Source organism: Triturus cristatus, chromosome 4_1 (genome assembly GCF_964204655.1).
Source record: "Triturus cristatus chromosome 4_1, aTriCri1.1, whole genome shotgun sequence".
Classification (NCBI taxonomy): domain Eukaryota; kingdom Metazoa; phylum Chordata; class Amphibia; order Caudata; family Salamandridae; genus Triturus; species Triturus cristatus.
The window spans coordinates 1,096,590,416-1,096,605,852 of record NC_140585.1 but is presented as its reverse complement, the minus strand read 5'-3'; the positions used below and the strand labels follow the sequence as shown (position 1 = coordinate 1,096,605,852).

The 15,437-nt window shown below is 41.5% G+C and overlaps 1 protein-coding gene across 3 annotated transcripts in view; it reads left to right on the top strand.

Annotated features, from left to right (window-relative positions):
* CPNE8 (copine 8) overlaps positions 1-15,437 on the top strand; it is a 961,735-nt gene that overhangs the window by 724,571 nt on the left and 221,727 nt on the right. For all 3 annotated transcript variants that reach the window (XM_085654090.1, XM_085654092.1, XM_085654091.1), the window contains one exon: positions 4,257-4,303. In XM_085654090.1, coding sequence (XP_085510216.1) covers positions 4,257-4,303 — 47 coding nt within the window. The remainder of the gene's footprint in view (positions 1-4,256; positions 4,304-15,437) is intronic.

Genomic DNA, 15,437 nt, shown 5'->3' with positions numbered 1-15,437 from the left:
TTTTCTTTTATTATGCGGATTCAAAAGCAAGTGCCCAGCCTGACGCGTTTCGACTGCCCAACGGCAGTCTTGATATATACACATCACACACTAAAATGTGCATAAATACAGTATATATATAAATATATATATAAATATATATATATATATTTGAATATGAAGAGTTAAGTGAAGTTAAATAGGGCCTTTCATATTGGCTAGCATGTGAGCTGGAATGTCCAGACAAGATTTAGATTCTTTATTCATAGAGTTCTATGTATGACTCATTACTGTTAGGCAGCGCTGTGAGCTGGTCTGCTGTGCTGAAGATACCAATTCAGGATAAACAAATCTGAATTACACTTTTGGATTTATGTAATTACATTTTATGGCGACGAGGATGGGATCCGAACCCACGTGTGCAAGGGAGAGACTACGGATATCCTCACCCTTGGATTCACAAAAAGGAAAGTGTTTAAATAATTGATCTACATGCTGGTAAGATCGTTTTTTTTTATTCAATGGACTGTGCGCACTAAGTCAAATTCTGTTAGTCTTAATACTGTGCCTGGATTGACTTTAAGTATTTACTCTTTGTTTTTCATCTTTCATCTTTCACCGAGTATATCATTGTGTTCTGTTGTGGCTGTAATTATTCAAACACTCTGTACGAGACCTCTGAACAAGCTCGAGGCTGCGTGAGGAGCATTCTGAATTCAGCTGGGACAGACCACAAACCACTGATACATTTATTTAAAGGGGGAAGAGGTTTAGAAGGTGGAGTAACTTCTAGGATTTCTAGATGGATGCTGTCTGTTTTGGAGTATAATTTTGAAATGGAATATTTGAAAGGTCTTAAGAATGTAGTAGCAGATTGCTTATCACGACTACCTACGAAGAATGAAGTTACAGAAGTTAATGATCTTGGAACTGAAGTAAATGAGGAAAGTAAGATTCATGAATGTGTGGCATTGAGAAAAGAAGTGTGGGATGTTGCTATGGACAATGATCCAGTGTTAGTAAGAATACAAGAGTACATCAGGAATGGTTGGGAAACTAGTGTAAATTGTGATGAACACATAAGAGAATATTGGAATATTAAGGATGAGTTGAGTATAATTTGACAAGATAATGAGAAGGGATCGTATTGTACCTCCTATAAGTCTTTGGAGTCAAATTATTGAACTAGCTCATGAAGGACACCCTGGAAGGAGCATGACGAAGAGAAGAATTAGACAAACTTATTGGAGGACAAAGTTAGATAGCATGGTTGAGGAAGTGATTAAGCATTGTTATGCATGTGCTAACAGCAACAAAGTAAAGACATTGAGAGAACCGCCACTTAAGTGTGTTGAGTTACCTGCTAGGCCATGGGAAAAATTAGCAATGGAGTTCTTGGGTCCTGTAAACAAATTGGGTAGTGCAAACAGGTTTATTTTTGTACTCGCTGGTTATCACACAAAATGGTTTGTGTACAAAACAATGAATGTCATCAACACTAAAACTGTGATGGGATTTTTAGAGGAGGTTTTCATGGAAGAAGGTGTACCAAAAACCATTGTATCTGATAATGGTGTACAATGTATATCAAGTGAAATGAAGGAGTTTATGGGAAAATGGGGAGTTACTCATGAGAGAGTAGCTTTATATAGACCACAAGCCAATGGAATGGTAGAGAGGATGAATCGTCTAATAATGGACAATATCCAATTATCATTAGCAAATAATTTATCTTAGAAGGAAGAGTTAAAGAAACTAGTCTGGGCACATAGGAATACTCCTCATGCTGTTACGGGTATTTCTCCCTTTGTATCTCTTAAACGGAGAGAACCAGGTAGAAAAGATAATCCCTCTTGGTTGGTTATCAAGGATCGTTTATGGATAGACCACCATGCTGTCAAAGGAAATGTCACACAAAGACAAAGACTTACTGAAGAATACTACAATATGAGAAAAGGGGTGAAAATGCCAAGTATTGTGGTTGGAGATTGGGTTGTAACTAAGAAAGGTGGCGTGGTCATTAAAGGGGATAGTAAATTCTCTGTTCCCTTAAGAGTAGTTGAAGTAAGACGCAATGTGGTAGTACTAGAAAATGGGACTGTATGGAGTGTTGGAAATGTTTGCAAAGTACCTAATGTAATGAAGTAATCATCATTTTATGTCATGTATTACCAGGAGATTTCCTATGTTATATTCTTCAAATCTTTTTCTCGTTTATCTTATTTCATTGTACAATTTCTTTTCATGTTTTATAAGGGGGGAGATATGTAGAGTTAAGTGAATTTAAATAGGGCCTTTCATATTAGCTAGCATGTGAGCTGGAATTTCCAGACAGGATTTACATTCTTTATTCATAGAGTTCTATGTATGACTCATTACTGTTAGGCAGCGCTGTGAGCTGGACTGCTGTGCTGAGGATACCAATTCAGGATAAACAAATCTGAATTACACTTTTGGATTTATGTAATTACTACAGTTATGCATATATTTCTACCCACCATTCGCTATTTGTGCTAATGCTGTTAACTATACTAATACAGTAACTACTTGCTATTGTGATTTAAGCATGTGAATCTATGTGCGGTCCGATACTGGAGAAGAAATAGAGTTACTTACTTGTAACTGTTGGTTTCTAGTATTGGTATCTTTCATAGATTCACTTGCGACCCACCCTCCTCCCGAGAGGCTCCCCTTATAGCTAGTTATTATTTTTCCCACTTGTGTTTTGAAAATCTGAGGGATTGAGCCTCTTTTACAAGTATTATAGTGGTTGCTATCGCCTGATTGGGTGGAGTTTGGTCCTTTTTTAAAAGGACATAGATAGGTTTATAAAGTGATTATTCATTGCCATTATAGCCTATGATAATGATACATACTGTTTTGTTATGGTACCGTGGAACTTCCACTTCGGCGATGGGGAAAGATTCAAGCATGTGAACCTATGAAAGATATCAATACTGGAGCAATACAACTACAGGTAAGCAACTCATTTTCTTATCAAAATTATATGTGATGGTTATTTATTTGTCTTTTAATTGCATTTTTTGTTGCCAGTATATGGCTGCCATGTTTAAGCAGTGGCATGTTTTCTTTCCCTATATTTTTGTGGCATATTCTTGCAATATTATAAATTTTTGAACAACAGCCTTTGTCAAAGCCAATAGGTTATGGCTCTAAAAGGCAGAGCTATTGGCTTTGCCAATGCTTTTTGGCTATTGCATATAAACACATGCACCAGAATGCATGTACGGGTGTGCCTGGCTATGTTTAAGTTGTTTCTATTAAATAAAATGCATTCTAAGATGAGTGTGGATGCCCAACCATGACTCATGGGCATGTATGCTTCATGACCTTTCGTGCCCATTTTTCATTTACTATTCTAACATGTTAGAAACGTGTATTAATTTACCTTTTGTTTAAGAAAATAAAAAACAAATGCGCACTAGCTTGAAAATGCAAACAGATGACCAGGTTGTGCTTAGCTGCTGCTCTGATATATTTTAAGCTGGAGCATAGTGATCCACAGAAATTATGAGCTTGCTTATACGTGTTTTAAAATGTCCTTTATTTAAATATTGACAGTATTTAGTGCAAATTCTAAGAACGCACCGTAAAATGCGATGAAAAATATTGTTTTTCCTTTGCCTGTCACCGACAATGATTGAAAAAAATCTTGTGATAGCTCTTGATTACGAAATGGATCGGTTTGCAAGGTTTCTTTGTTTAAGATGTGAATACGTTTTCAAGAAATCTCGTGTTTCTGTATTTGAAGGAGGATTGCTTGTCCCAATGTCCCATCAAATCTTGTTGCCCCTGTAAACTGTTTTGTGAACTATTACTGCCTGTTATTTGAGATGGGTTTGTGCACTCCGAGGCTGTAAATTTATAGGTGCCTTTTAAAAAAAAAACATTCCAATATCTCATAAATGACACAGGTAGTGCTATTTTACCCCGATGTGGTATTTAGCAGCATATTACATACTGTAAGGGTTATGTTGCTGCATTTCTTTTTATTAAAGAGGTCAGTGAAGGTTGGGGCAGTACAATTGATGTTTCTAATTTGTCACTGTAAAAATGAATATTGTTTTTTATACACAAATAAAGAAGGGGAGCATAATGACACCATTTAAATGTGTGATATGCTAGTAGGCAGTCACTACCAAGGCTGATGTTGAACCCTGGCTTCAAAGGTGCTATTCTGTTGTTCCTTGATTCTGTGAGCCACAGAGTAGCCGAGCATTTAATTAAAATCCTTCTGCTTTTTTGATTCTCAACAGAACGCAGATCAACTTCACAGTAGCCATTGATTTCACAGCTTCAAATGGTAAGTACGAGGATCTGGTAATATAAACGTTTGGAGAGTAGGTTTGCAAACAAATAATTATGTTGCTCATTGCTGTTTCACTGTTCTCTCTGGATGATTTAAATGTTTCTGTTTCTGCAATGCAATGTGATTTTGTATTAACATATGGATAAAAAGCATTAGTGTTGGTTGTGTGGCTTTCATAGCTCAGTGACATGTCGATACTGTTTCACGTGGGTAACTTTTTTAGTGAACGTTGGCAATCTTCATTTGCATTCTTCCATGAGAGTCTGGCTTTTTTTTTCAGTAACCCGCATCATTTTTGAAAGTTATTGATTCTGCCTATGTTAGTTGTCATTAAGATTCAAGCTTTAGATCGTTTTATCTCCAAGACTTCCTTTCACCCTCACTTGGGACACGGAGCTTCGAATGAAGCTTCATTGTGTAAGCTTCATGGTCCCAGTTCCAAGACTGAGATCTAGCTCAGCAAAAGACCACATCTAATCCACATATGAACAACAAGTAAACTAAGTAAAGTCCTCAACGCTATCCACAAGACAGCCCTATGGTATGTCATGGCAGGCAAACTTTAAGATAAGACCTGTATGTCTCTAATGAGTGATCTAATTATAACATAGCTCCCAGGTACTGTGAGACAAAATATAATTTCCCATACCAGTAAATGCCCACGTCCAAGAGATATGGAACTTAAAAATATTTTCACTGTTGTTTGGGAAGCATCGACCATAGGTGCCCCTTCACACTCCTCACGTTTGGCAGCAGAGAATGTTAATCACTTGATCATGGTCACTTTTTCAGTGTACAGATTATCAGGATTGTTTTGCAATGGGCAAATGCATTCCAACCAGGTTGGACAATCTCTTTAGGTACCCTTTTCAAAAAATTCAAAACCGATATTACACAGGGAAATGTATGAAATTGCAAATGCCTTAGTTATCCAAAATTCAGATGTTTCTATTGAAGTCTGCTCCCTATAGTCTGGGCTGCAAACTACATGACCAACTTGCGTACAAGAACCATTTTAATAAAAATAAGGTTAGTCCAGACTCAGCCGGTGCATTTCCTCAAGATGATAGATATCCATGAGCACTCATAGAGGTGTCAAATAAACCCAGTGCAGGTAACTGCAGTTCGAGTAACCATAGAAAGAATTACAAGTAAATGTGTAACCCATAACCATCGTCGCATCCATAGTGCCAGTGTAGTACACCTCTAAATCCAGTTTCCACTAATTTATACTGTCTTATTTTACAGGCAAGAGGCTGAGTCCTAAAGGGATATAATTGATTTGCTTTGGAGCAAATGTTATGTACTGTCCATATCAGCCTTGAAACATTTTTAATGTAGGACCAAAGTAGCAGCATAAATATTTATTTCACAACAAAATGGTAAATCAAGCCTGAAGACTACAAACCAATGCATCACCCTACAACTAGCTCATCTCTGTAAAAGCAATTGACTAAGAAGGAACTGTTATTCTATTCTGCCTCTCTTCCATCCACCTCTTAAGTGAAAGGTTTTTGAGAAAAGAAAGGATGCAGTCCTACACCTCATCAGTATAACGCCCTTGCATCTCAAATCTGTTTTCATGTACCAGGGTGCTAGTCAAGCCACCTGCTCCTTAAGTAAACTTTAAATGCTGCTGGATACTATTTGACATAGAAAGGCCTGAGACCTTTGTATGATGAGATAAGCCATCTCTGTGCCCTTTCAGAAGCCAACACATTTGTGTTTAGGCCCAATACATTGCACAGTTCCTTTGCTGTGGCTAGTTGTAAATTGTAAGGGGCCTGCTAGATGCATTGAAATGAACTGTAAAGCTTCTAGGTGCTTAGAAGATATGCTGGATACCAGAGTTATTTGCTGTAAGGAGATGCTGTCCCAGAGAATGTGCAAAAGGTCACATTTCATCTGCTATTTTGAACATAGGGCATCATGTTAATGTCCCACCCTGTGCAATTTAGGCAGTAGTAGAATACTCAGATAACTTTCAGGTGTGCCCTGTGCAGGTAAGAGCGGGGGCAGGGGGAATCGACATATGACAACGAGGGAAACTTAAATAAATGAAATAGAAAACCATGTTTTGTTTTTTATTTGTTTCCTTCATTGTCGTATGTCAACTCCCCCCCTCCCTGCCCCACTCCTTTTACCTGCACGGGATGTGACTGATACCTTTGCTCGTCAAGTAAAATGTGACAGTTGTCTTGCCACAGAGGTGGCATCATGATTGAACGGGACTTCCAGTCCTCTGAGGTTCCCTCCCCGGAACTGACATAGGTGTAGGTGTGGTCTCATGTGCCCTGGGGTTGGCATCAGGTGTGTTGTGACATCACCTGGTCATGTGTTAGTCACATGAGTGGGGCATGTGTCTAGGGGTTGGGGCTATGCGGCAGCCGTCAGTTAACCAGAACCCTTGGAGATCAGGTGGCCTTCTGTGATGTAGAGGTGTATGCCTCTTTTTGGGGTGATTGGAAATCATATAAGGAGCTCCTAGTAGGTCTATGCAACAATCAAGAGTCATCCAAAAGATTGAGATCGCTCTGCCAACATGAAGAGATACAGCCCCTCATCAAAAGGACACCTTGCTGGCGGCCAGGGCACTATCAATAGATTTTATCGTAGCCTGACACCATCGGTAGTGGATGAGAACGCTCAGCAGAGTTCCCCTAAAGAGGGTGGTCTTGGAGTCACAGGCTTTCATGAGGATCTCTGTTGTTGGATGGAAGTGCTCACCCATCAGGAGCTGCCTCAATTGATATCTCCGATTAACCCTTTCGGTGCCATAGACGTAACAGTTATGTCCATGGCTGCAGCGCTGGTGTGCCATGGACGTAACAGTTACGTCTAAGGGACACCAACGCATAATCCCTCTGCTGAAAACAGCATTGGGGTTTCCTTTCTTTTTGTCTTGGGAGGTGGAGAAGAGCTTCCCCAACCTCCCAAAGCATTTGTTTTTTTCAATGTTTTGACAATCCACACTGACGTCATTACATTGAAACTGAAATGAGCTGATCGGCCCGTTTCAGTTTCTGTGCTTCGGTGCTCGTGAGGCTATCTGATCTCCGAGCACCGAATCAAATGGGAGATGTACCATAGGAAAGGGGAGAATCTCCCCTTACAAATGGTACCCCTCCGTAGTGGATCCCTGTTTGGGGATCACCGTCGGAGGGCAATCTCCAAGGAGGGATCCACCCACTAGACACCAGGGAGGGGGGAGCAGCCCCTTAAAGGAGGGCTTTTGCTCCCCCATAATAATTTGGGCATAGCCAGTCTTTCTGACCCCCCTGGGAGGCAAATGGGGGCAAGTAATACTTAGGGGTGGGGGCTGCCCTAAATGGGCACTATAATGCCCCCACCCCTCCCCAAAAATTGCCACAGTCTTTCTGCCCCCCATTGGTGCAGATGGTGGCAATAGCCCCCGACCTGCCCCCAAGAGGGGGCAGAAAGCCCACTAGGAAACAGGGATAATAGTTTTTTTTTTTATAACAAAAGGGGTGGGGGCTACTCACAATGGACATATCAATGCCCCCTCCCCAAAACAAAAGGGACAGTCTTTCTGCCCCCATGGGGCAGATGAGTGCTATGATCCCCAATCTGGCTCCCGGGGTGTGGGGCAGAAATCCCACTAGAGACCAGGGATTTATTTCTTCCTAAAATAGGGGTGGGGGCTGCCAATATTGGGCAATGCCAATGCCCCCACCCCCAAATAAAAATAGCCACAGTCTTTCTGCCCCCTAGGGGGGGCAGAAAGCCCACTAGTCACCAGAGATATGTTTATGAGCATGTCAGGGAATGGCCCCTTAGGCAAGGATTGCTCCCCCTTTTTTTGTGATCACAGTTTGGCTGCTTCTGCCCCCTTGGGGGAAGATCAGCGATATTTTTAGGCACATCTGCTCCCAAGGGGAGCAGAAAACCACTAGACCCTAGCAAAGGTTTCTGTGTCTGTGTGAACTGGAGTTCGGCTGACGGTCCGTGTTAACTGGTGTTTGGCTGGCTGTGTGTGAACCTGGATTTTGCTGGTGGTGTGTGTGGACTTGTGCTTAATTGGCAGTGTGTGTGGACCAGCGCTTGGCTGGCAGTATGTGTGGACTGTCACATGGCTAGCTGTCTGCATTGATGGCACATGTCTGGTGGTGTGAGTGGACTATCACTTGGCTGATGGTGTGCATTGATGGCGCTTGACTGGTGGTGTGGCTTGCATGGATCCTACAGCCTTTTATTACCCAGAACCCCTGCAAACCTTAAATTTAGCTAACCATTCATAGTTTCCTCACATTTTTGTGTGGAAAATTTGTCGGATCACTGTACTGGCACAAATTTCCCCCCACCAAGCGTTTTCACTTTACTTGTGTGAATGCTCAAAGCAGAGAACCTAAAAACTGGAAAACTGAGAGAGAACCAACGTGGGACCAAAAGAACAGTTGTTTTCATATGTTTTTAGGCTGACACTGCTATGGGCAATCACACAAATGAGGTATCATTTTTATTGAGAAGGTGGGTGGTGAGAAATTTGTGCGGGCGCAGTGATCGCACAAACTTGACACACAGAAATGTGAGGAAAATGTGAACTTTTAGCTAAATTTAAGGTTTGCAGGGAATACTGGGTATGAAAACGCTGGGACATATACACAAGCCCCACATCCTTGGACTCCCCTGGGTATCTAATTTTCAGAAATGTCTGAGTTTGGTGGGTTGCCCTAGATGGCCGCTGAGCCCCAGACCAAAAACCCAGGTGCCCGCTATTTATGACGCAACAACCTGTTTTTGCATAGGAAGCACTTGCGTTTTTCGTCCGCAGGCTCGGCAGCCATATAGGGGAACCTACCAAACCCATACATTTCTGAAAACTAGGCACCCAGGGAGTTCAGGGAGGTATTGCGTGGATCCCCCACCCAGTGTTCCCCCTGGTCTCCCGATAAAATGATGCCTCACTTGTGTGGGTGGCCAAGTACCCACGACAGGGAAGGGCCCAAAATATATTGTGAAGGCATCAAAATTATCGATCACAAAACGACCTGGTTTTGCAAGGGGGTCACCTGTGTTTTTGGTCCCAGGCTCAGCGGCCATTTGGAAAAACCTACCAAACCCAGTCATTTCTGAAAACTAGACACCCAGGGTAGTTCAGAAAGGCACAGTTTGCATGGCTTCCCCAAAGTTTTCTTACCCAAAATCACCTGCAAACCTCAAATGTGGCTAATAAAATCACGTTTTCCTCACGTTTCTATGTGTGGGAAATTTGTTGGAGCAATGGGGTGACACGTATTTTCTACCAACTAGAGTTCCCCAGGTCTCCCGATAAAAATGGTACCTTTCTTGTGAGGGTGGGCCAAGTATCCGCGACAGGGAAAGGCCCAAAATGTATTGGGCAGGCATTCAAATTATCGATCATAAAACGACCTGGTTTTGGAAGGAGGTCACCTGCGTTTGAGGTCCCAGGCTCGGCAACCATTTAGGGAAACCTACCAAACCCAGACATGTCTGAAAATAAGGCACTCAGGGGAGTTCAGGGAGGTATGGTTTGCGTGGATCCCCCAACATTCTCTTACCAAAAATCACCTGCAAACCACAAATTTAGCTAAAAGAAATCACATTTTCCCCACATTTCTGTCCTTCATCACCACACCAGCACAAATTTGATATCACCCAGTGTTCACCTAGGTCTCCCGAGTAAAATGATATCTAACTTGTGTGGGTGGGCCAAGTGCCTGCGACTGGTAGGGGCCACAAACATAGAGATTGAGGGAATAACACAGCGAGCTCTAAGCGCTATATTCTTTTTTTTATATGCTTTTCTAGGCGATTCTGCATTGGTCACCCTAACAAGTAAGGTATAAGTTTTATTGGGAGACCAGGGGGAACACTGGGTGGTAGGAAATGTTTGCTAGCTCTCTGATCCCAGACAGGAACGGAAGGAAAATATTTGTTTAAAAATAAATATTAGTTTTTTAGCTAAATTTGAGGTTTGCAGAGGATTCTGGGAAGGAAAATGTAGGGGGATCCACACAAGTCACACCTTCTTGGACTCCCTGGGTTCTAGTTTTGAGAAATGTCTGGTTTTGGTAGGTTTCCCTAGATGGCTGCCTAGCCGGGGACCAAAAGCGCAGTTGCCCGCCTTGAAAAACCATGTAAATTTGTGATACAAAATGTTGATGTCTCCACAATACATTTTGGCACCTTACCTGTCACAGGTACTTGGTCCACCCACACAAGTGTCTGTCGAGCCCGGGACTAAAAGCGCTTTTGACTCCCTTGCAGACCAAAGTTGTTTTGTGAAAAATAATTTTGATGGCTCCACAATTAGTTTTGGACCATTTCCTGTTGCAGGCACTAGGCCTACCCACTGAAGTGAGGTACCATTTTTATCAGCAGACTTAGGGGAGTGCTGGGTGCGTGGAAATTTGCGGCTCCCCATAGATTCCAGAACTTTCCATCACAGAAATGTGAGGAAAATGCGGGTTTTTTTTTTACAAAGTTTGAGGTTTGCAAGGGATTGTGGGTAGCAGAACCTAGTGAGAGCCACACAAGTCACCCCATCCTGGATTCCCCTGGGTGTCTAGTTTTCAAAAATACACAGGTTTGCCAAGTTTCCCTAGATTTCGGCTGAGCTAGGGCCCAAAATTCCTAGCTAGGCAGTTTGCAAAAAAAGGGTTGGTTTTCTGTGGAATAATGTGATGTGTCCACATTGCATATTGGGCCGTTTTCTGTTGCGGGCACTAGGCCTTCCCACACAAGTGGGGTACCATTTTTATCAGGAGACATGGGGAAATGCTTGATGGGTGGAAGTTTGTGGCTCCCCACAGATTTCAGAACTTTCGATCACAGAAATATGAGGAAAATTGTTTTTTTGGACAAAGTTTGAGTTTTGCAAGGGATTCTGGGTAACAGTACCTGGTGAGAGCCACACAAGTCACCCCATCCTGAAATCCGCTGGGTTTTCAGATTTCGAAAAGTTACAAGTTTGCTAGTTTTCCTTAGGTGCTGGCTTAGCTAGGGCCCAAAATTCACAGCTAGTCAATGTGCTAAAAAAAGGTCAATTTTCAGCAAAAAGATGTGGTAGAGGGGCAGCCTTCAAAAGTTAATGATGTACATTTCTGCTGTTGATGCTGTTCAAAACAGACTGAAAGTTCCACAAAGCAAAGAGCCTTGTAAGAATTGTGTTTGTACCTACAATAGCGCAGATTTTGAAAAGAAAATCTCTGGCATCCCCTACAATGCCATATGGCCTGTTAAAGGTTTTGCTGTGACTGTTGCCAACACCTGTGTCAAATGTGACTATTATAACCTTTGTTATGGTCATAGAATTAATGATCTGCAGCAGGAGGCTCGTGAGTGTTTATACGACTCATACACATCAAGAACAATCTGTCATATATGTAGTTTGTTAGACCCTAGAAAAAGTATATAACCTATTACGGTTGCTGTATGGTTGTCTGAGGAAAAGAATTATGTCCACCCTGATATGATGAAGGTCTTGTCAGCAATGCTCAAAGAGATCCGATACTCCAGCGAGACAAGCTCTAAACTTGGGCATATGCAATGGTTGTGTATGCATTTTGATAGAAGAATGCTGAGTCCTTAGGTTGCGGTTCATCAATGCGTTATTTAACGTTACATACTTACTCACTTTTAGGACGAGCGTCAGAATGTTGTGACACAAGTTACACCCAGGGTACATATGTATTGCCGGATTGGTATATGTGTTGCTTAAAGAAAGAATAGTTGAAATACACCCTGTAACTCTGTGTTCTCTAAAGATTTGTGAGCTGACCATGGTGATGCAGTGCAGCAGTCCTGAGTGTATAGCCAGATGGTATATCGACACTTGGTTACCTACAACCGATCAAAACTGGAATGTGTGCAAATGCCTTACTCGTGATTTAAGACTATCGCCGATGACCAGCTTACACTTTTGAATGCCGTCAGTATCCTGTATAAAGTTATAGCACGGTTGAGCGGGAAGTCCGGTTTAGAGCCATTAAATGCATATCTGTAAAAATACCAAAACTTGTGATGTTGAACCAGATGAGCTACCCTATCACTAGTAATGTATGTAGAGTGTGTCGTGTTATGTATACATAATGAAAAGATAGCAAACTGCTCAACAATGACAAGACACTGACCATGACATTGTAAAGGGTGCTGTGCTTGTGTTTTGCTAAAATGTTTAATTTTTAATAAAATGTCCTTACACAAAACATGCGTATTTCATTTCACTGGCTACATGGGATGATAACATGTCGGGGTGTGTTAAAGAACTTTATTACGATACAAGAGGGGTCGGAAGTTTTGGAAGTCCTGAAGCTCTGCTTAGAAGGGCTGTAGTTGAAAAGGAACCAATAAACAGAGCCAGGTTGAAGACCTGGTTATCTGGCAAAGAGACGTATTCACTTCACAAACCAACAAGATGGTGTTTTAAGAGGGGATCCACCCTTGTTAATGCGCAAATAGATTATCAATGGTAAGCGGACATAAATAGTCTTAAAAATCTAGCCAAGCATAGTAAAGGAACTCAATATATATTGACGATCATAGTTGTATTATCCAGTATTGGGGTATCTTTCATAGATTCACATGCCTGAATCGTTCCCCATCGTCATAGTGGGAGTCCCACGGTACGTAAATAACAAAGTAGTAAGTAGTAAATAGTACCTTTCTATAGGCTATTATGGTAGCAACCATATACTCTATAGCCAATTAGTCTCCTTTAAAAAAAAGGACCAAACTGAAAACTCAGCCAATCAGCACCCAGCACCCTCTAGAACCTTCCCAAGAGAGGCTGAGTCCCTCAGATTTTCACCGCACTTCGTTGTGTAAAGGAGTCTCCCTGAGCTCTGCTCAGTTTTCTTCAGTTTCTCAGATAAGTCTCTTTTAGATTTCTTTAAGAAGAATGTCGGATAAAAAAGGATTATTTAGAGCCTGTAAATCCTGTGGGAAGAAGAGGTTACATGTGGAGGATGCCCACAAGGATTGTCTTTATTGTCTCTATCCCAGCCATGAGACAAAACAATGCAAGATTTGTCACACCTTGAGGGATAGAGAAGGAAGACTTCTAATATGGCTTAAAAAGAATCAATCTGCTTCTTCTAATAATTGACATCGCTATGGACATTGCCTCAACTGGTTTCAGGCAATTAGCTATATCAAGATACAGACGATTGCCTCATGCTCCACCTTTATGATCATCAAGAGTCATAAAGAAATTTATGAAAGGACTGTTTAGAGCTTTTCCACCCATCAAAGCTCCACCTTTGGAATGGCAGCTTAATGTGGTGTTGCTAAAACCACCATTCAAGCCCATTTACAAGGCAGAATTGAAGTACTAGACCTGGAAAGTCGCACTTCTTCTAGCACTTACTTCGACAAGAAGTGTTAGTGAAATACAAGTCTTCACCATATCCCATCTGTTCTTGCGCTTCACTGATCAAATGGTCCTTCTGAGGACGAACCCCAAGTTCATCCCTAAAGTTCCATTTGAATGAGCCAGTCATCCTGGGGACATTCTTCCCTAACCCCTCCACGCCTGCGGAAAGAGTACTACACACTCTAGACCTCAAGAGATGCCTTAAATTTTATTTGCAAAGAACTAAAGACATAAGGAAATCAAATCAGCTATTCATAGCTTATGGAAAAGGCTGTCAAGACACTGCAGTCTCTAAAGCTACTATATCCAGGTGGATAGCGAGCGCAATTCAATTTTGTCATGACAAGGCTAGCAAGCCATTATCAAGAACTGTGAGAGCGCACTCCATTAGAGCAGTTTCAGCATCTACTGCTCTATTTGCCGGAGTGCCACTTGAAAAAATCTGCAGAGCTGCTACGTGGAAGACGACACATACGTTTTCGCAACATTACTGCCTGGAGTCATCACAATGTGCTGACGCATCTGTGGGACAGACAGTGTTAAGGAACCTATTTTCTTAAGGTAAGCCTCTTTCAGGAGAGGATTGGTTGCAGTCTATGTCTCTTAAATGTATCTATGCATAATGGTTTTTACTACTTTGCTTGTTAATACTACAAGTATTCTATGGACTGTTTTATGTTCAAATCTTTGGTCTTTGGATTAATATTGCATGTAAGGTTATTATAGCACTACCCACCGTCCACAAGTGTGCTTTTCTCTGATGAACATACATACGTTTACATTTTATGCATATGTATGCATACATTTACATGTATGTTTATATATGTGTATGTGTGTTGTATATATATATATATATATATATATATATATATATATATATATTATCTACTGGCAGTCGCCAGTAGATAGTTATAGTTAGGACCGAGTTTCCATAGGAAATCTCAAAATTCTATTTTGAATAACTTTGGCGCCGGTTGACGAATCCTCACGAATTTTTCAAAACTAATGGGGCGCTCTGCTCAGCTCCTACCCTGAAAGTCTCGGGGTGATTCGTCAAGCGGGGGCCGAGAAAAAAGGGGGGTCCCAAAACGCGTTTTCCCTATGCATTTTCCCATAGGACCTTTAGTCGAAGGTACAGCCCGAACGGCTGAACAGAATTACTTGAAATTTGGCAAAGAGGTAGTCCTCAGGTCAGGCTTGTGCCTTTTGCATATATGGAGTCAATCTGTTCAGTAGTTCCTGAGAAAATTGCAGTTAAAAGTACATATATATCTATAAGCGTGCACCGTGCGTGCACCGTGCGTGCATGGTGCGCGCACACTAACGTGCGCGAGCGTAATTCTGATTGGTGGTTACATGTCAGTCAACGTTCGAATCGGTCGAAACCAGGAAGTGTCAGCCGCCATTTTGTTTGTTTTGTGTGCGACAGGGAAAAAGGACGGTGGCGAACGTGAAAAGGGGGCAGGGTAGAGAGTTTCTGACCCCCTAGCCTTTGTCAGGGGGTCCCTGAAGGACCCCGAAGGCTGAATTTTTTTTTTACATTTTTTTTTAAAAAATCGCGGGGTGCGCACACGGTGCGCGCACAGTGGAAAACATTTAAAACAAACTTTTTAAACGAGCCATTCCATATTACAGGATACAGTCAATCTTTAACTATATACATAGGTAGTTTATTGTAAAATAAATATATAAAAAGTATAATAATACATACATAACTTAGCATTTAAAAAACCATACAAATTCACTTAAAAAAACCATAGGTTTCACACACGT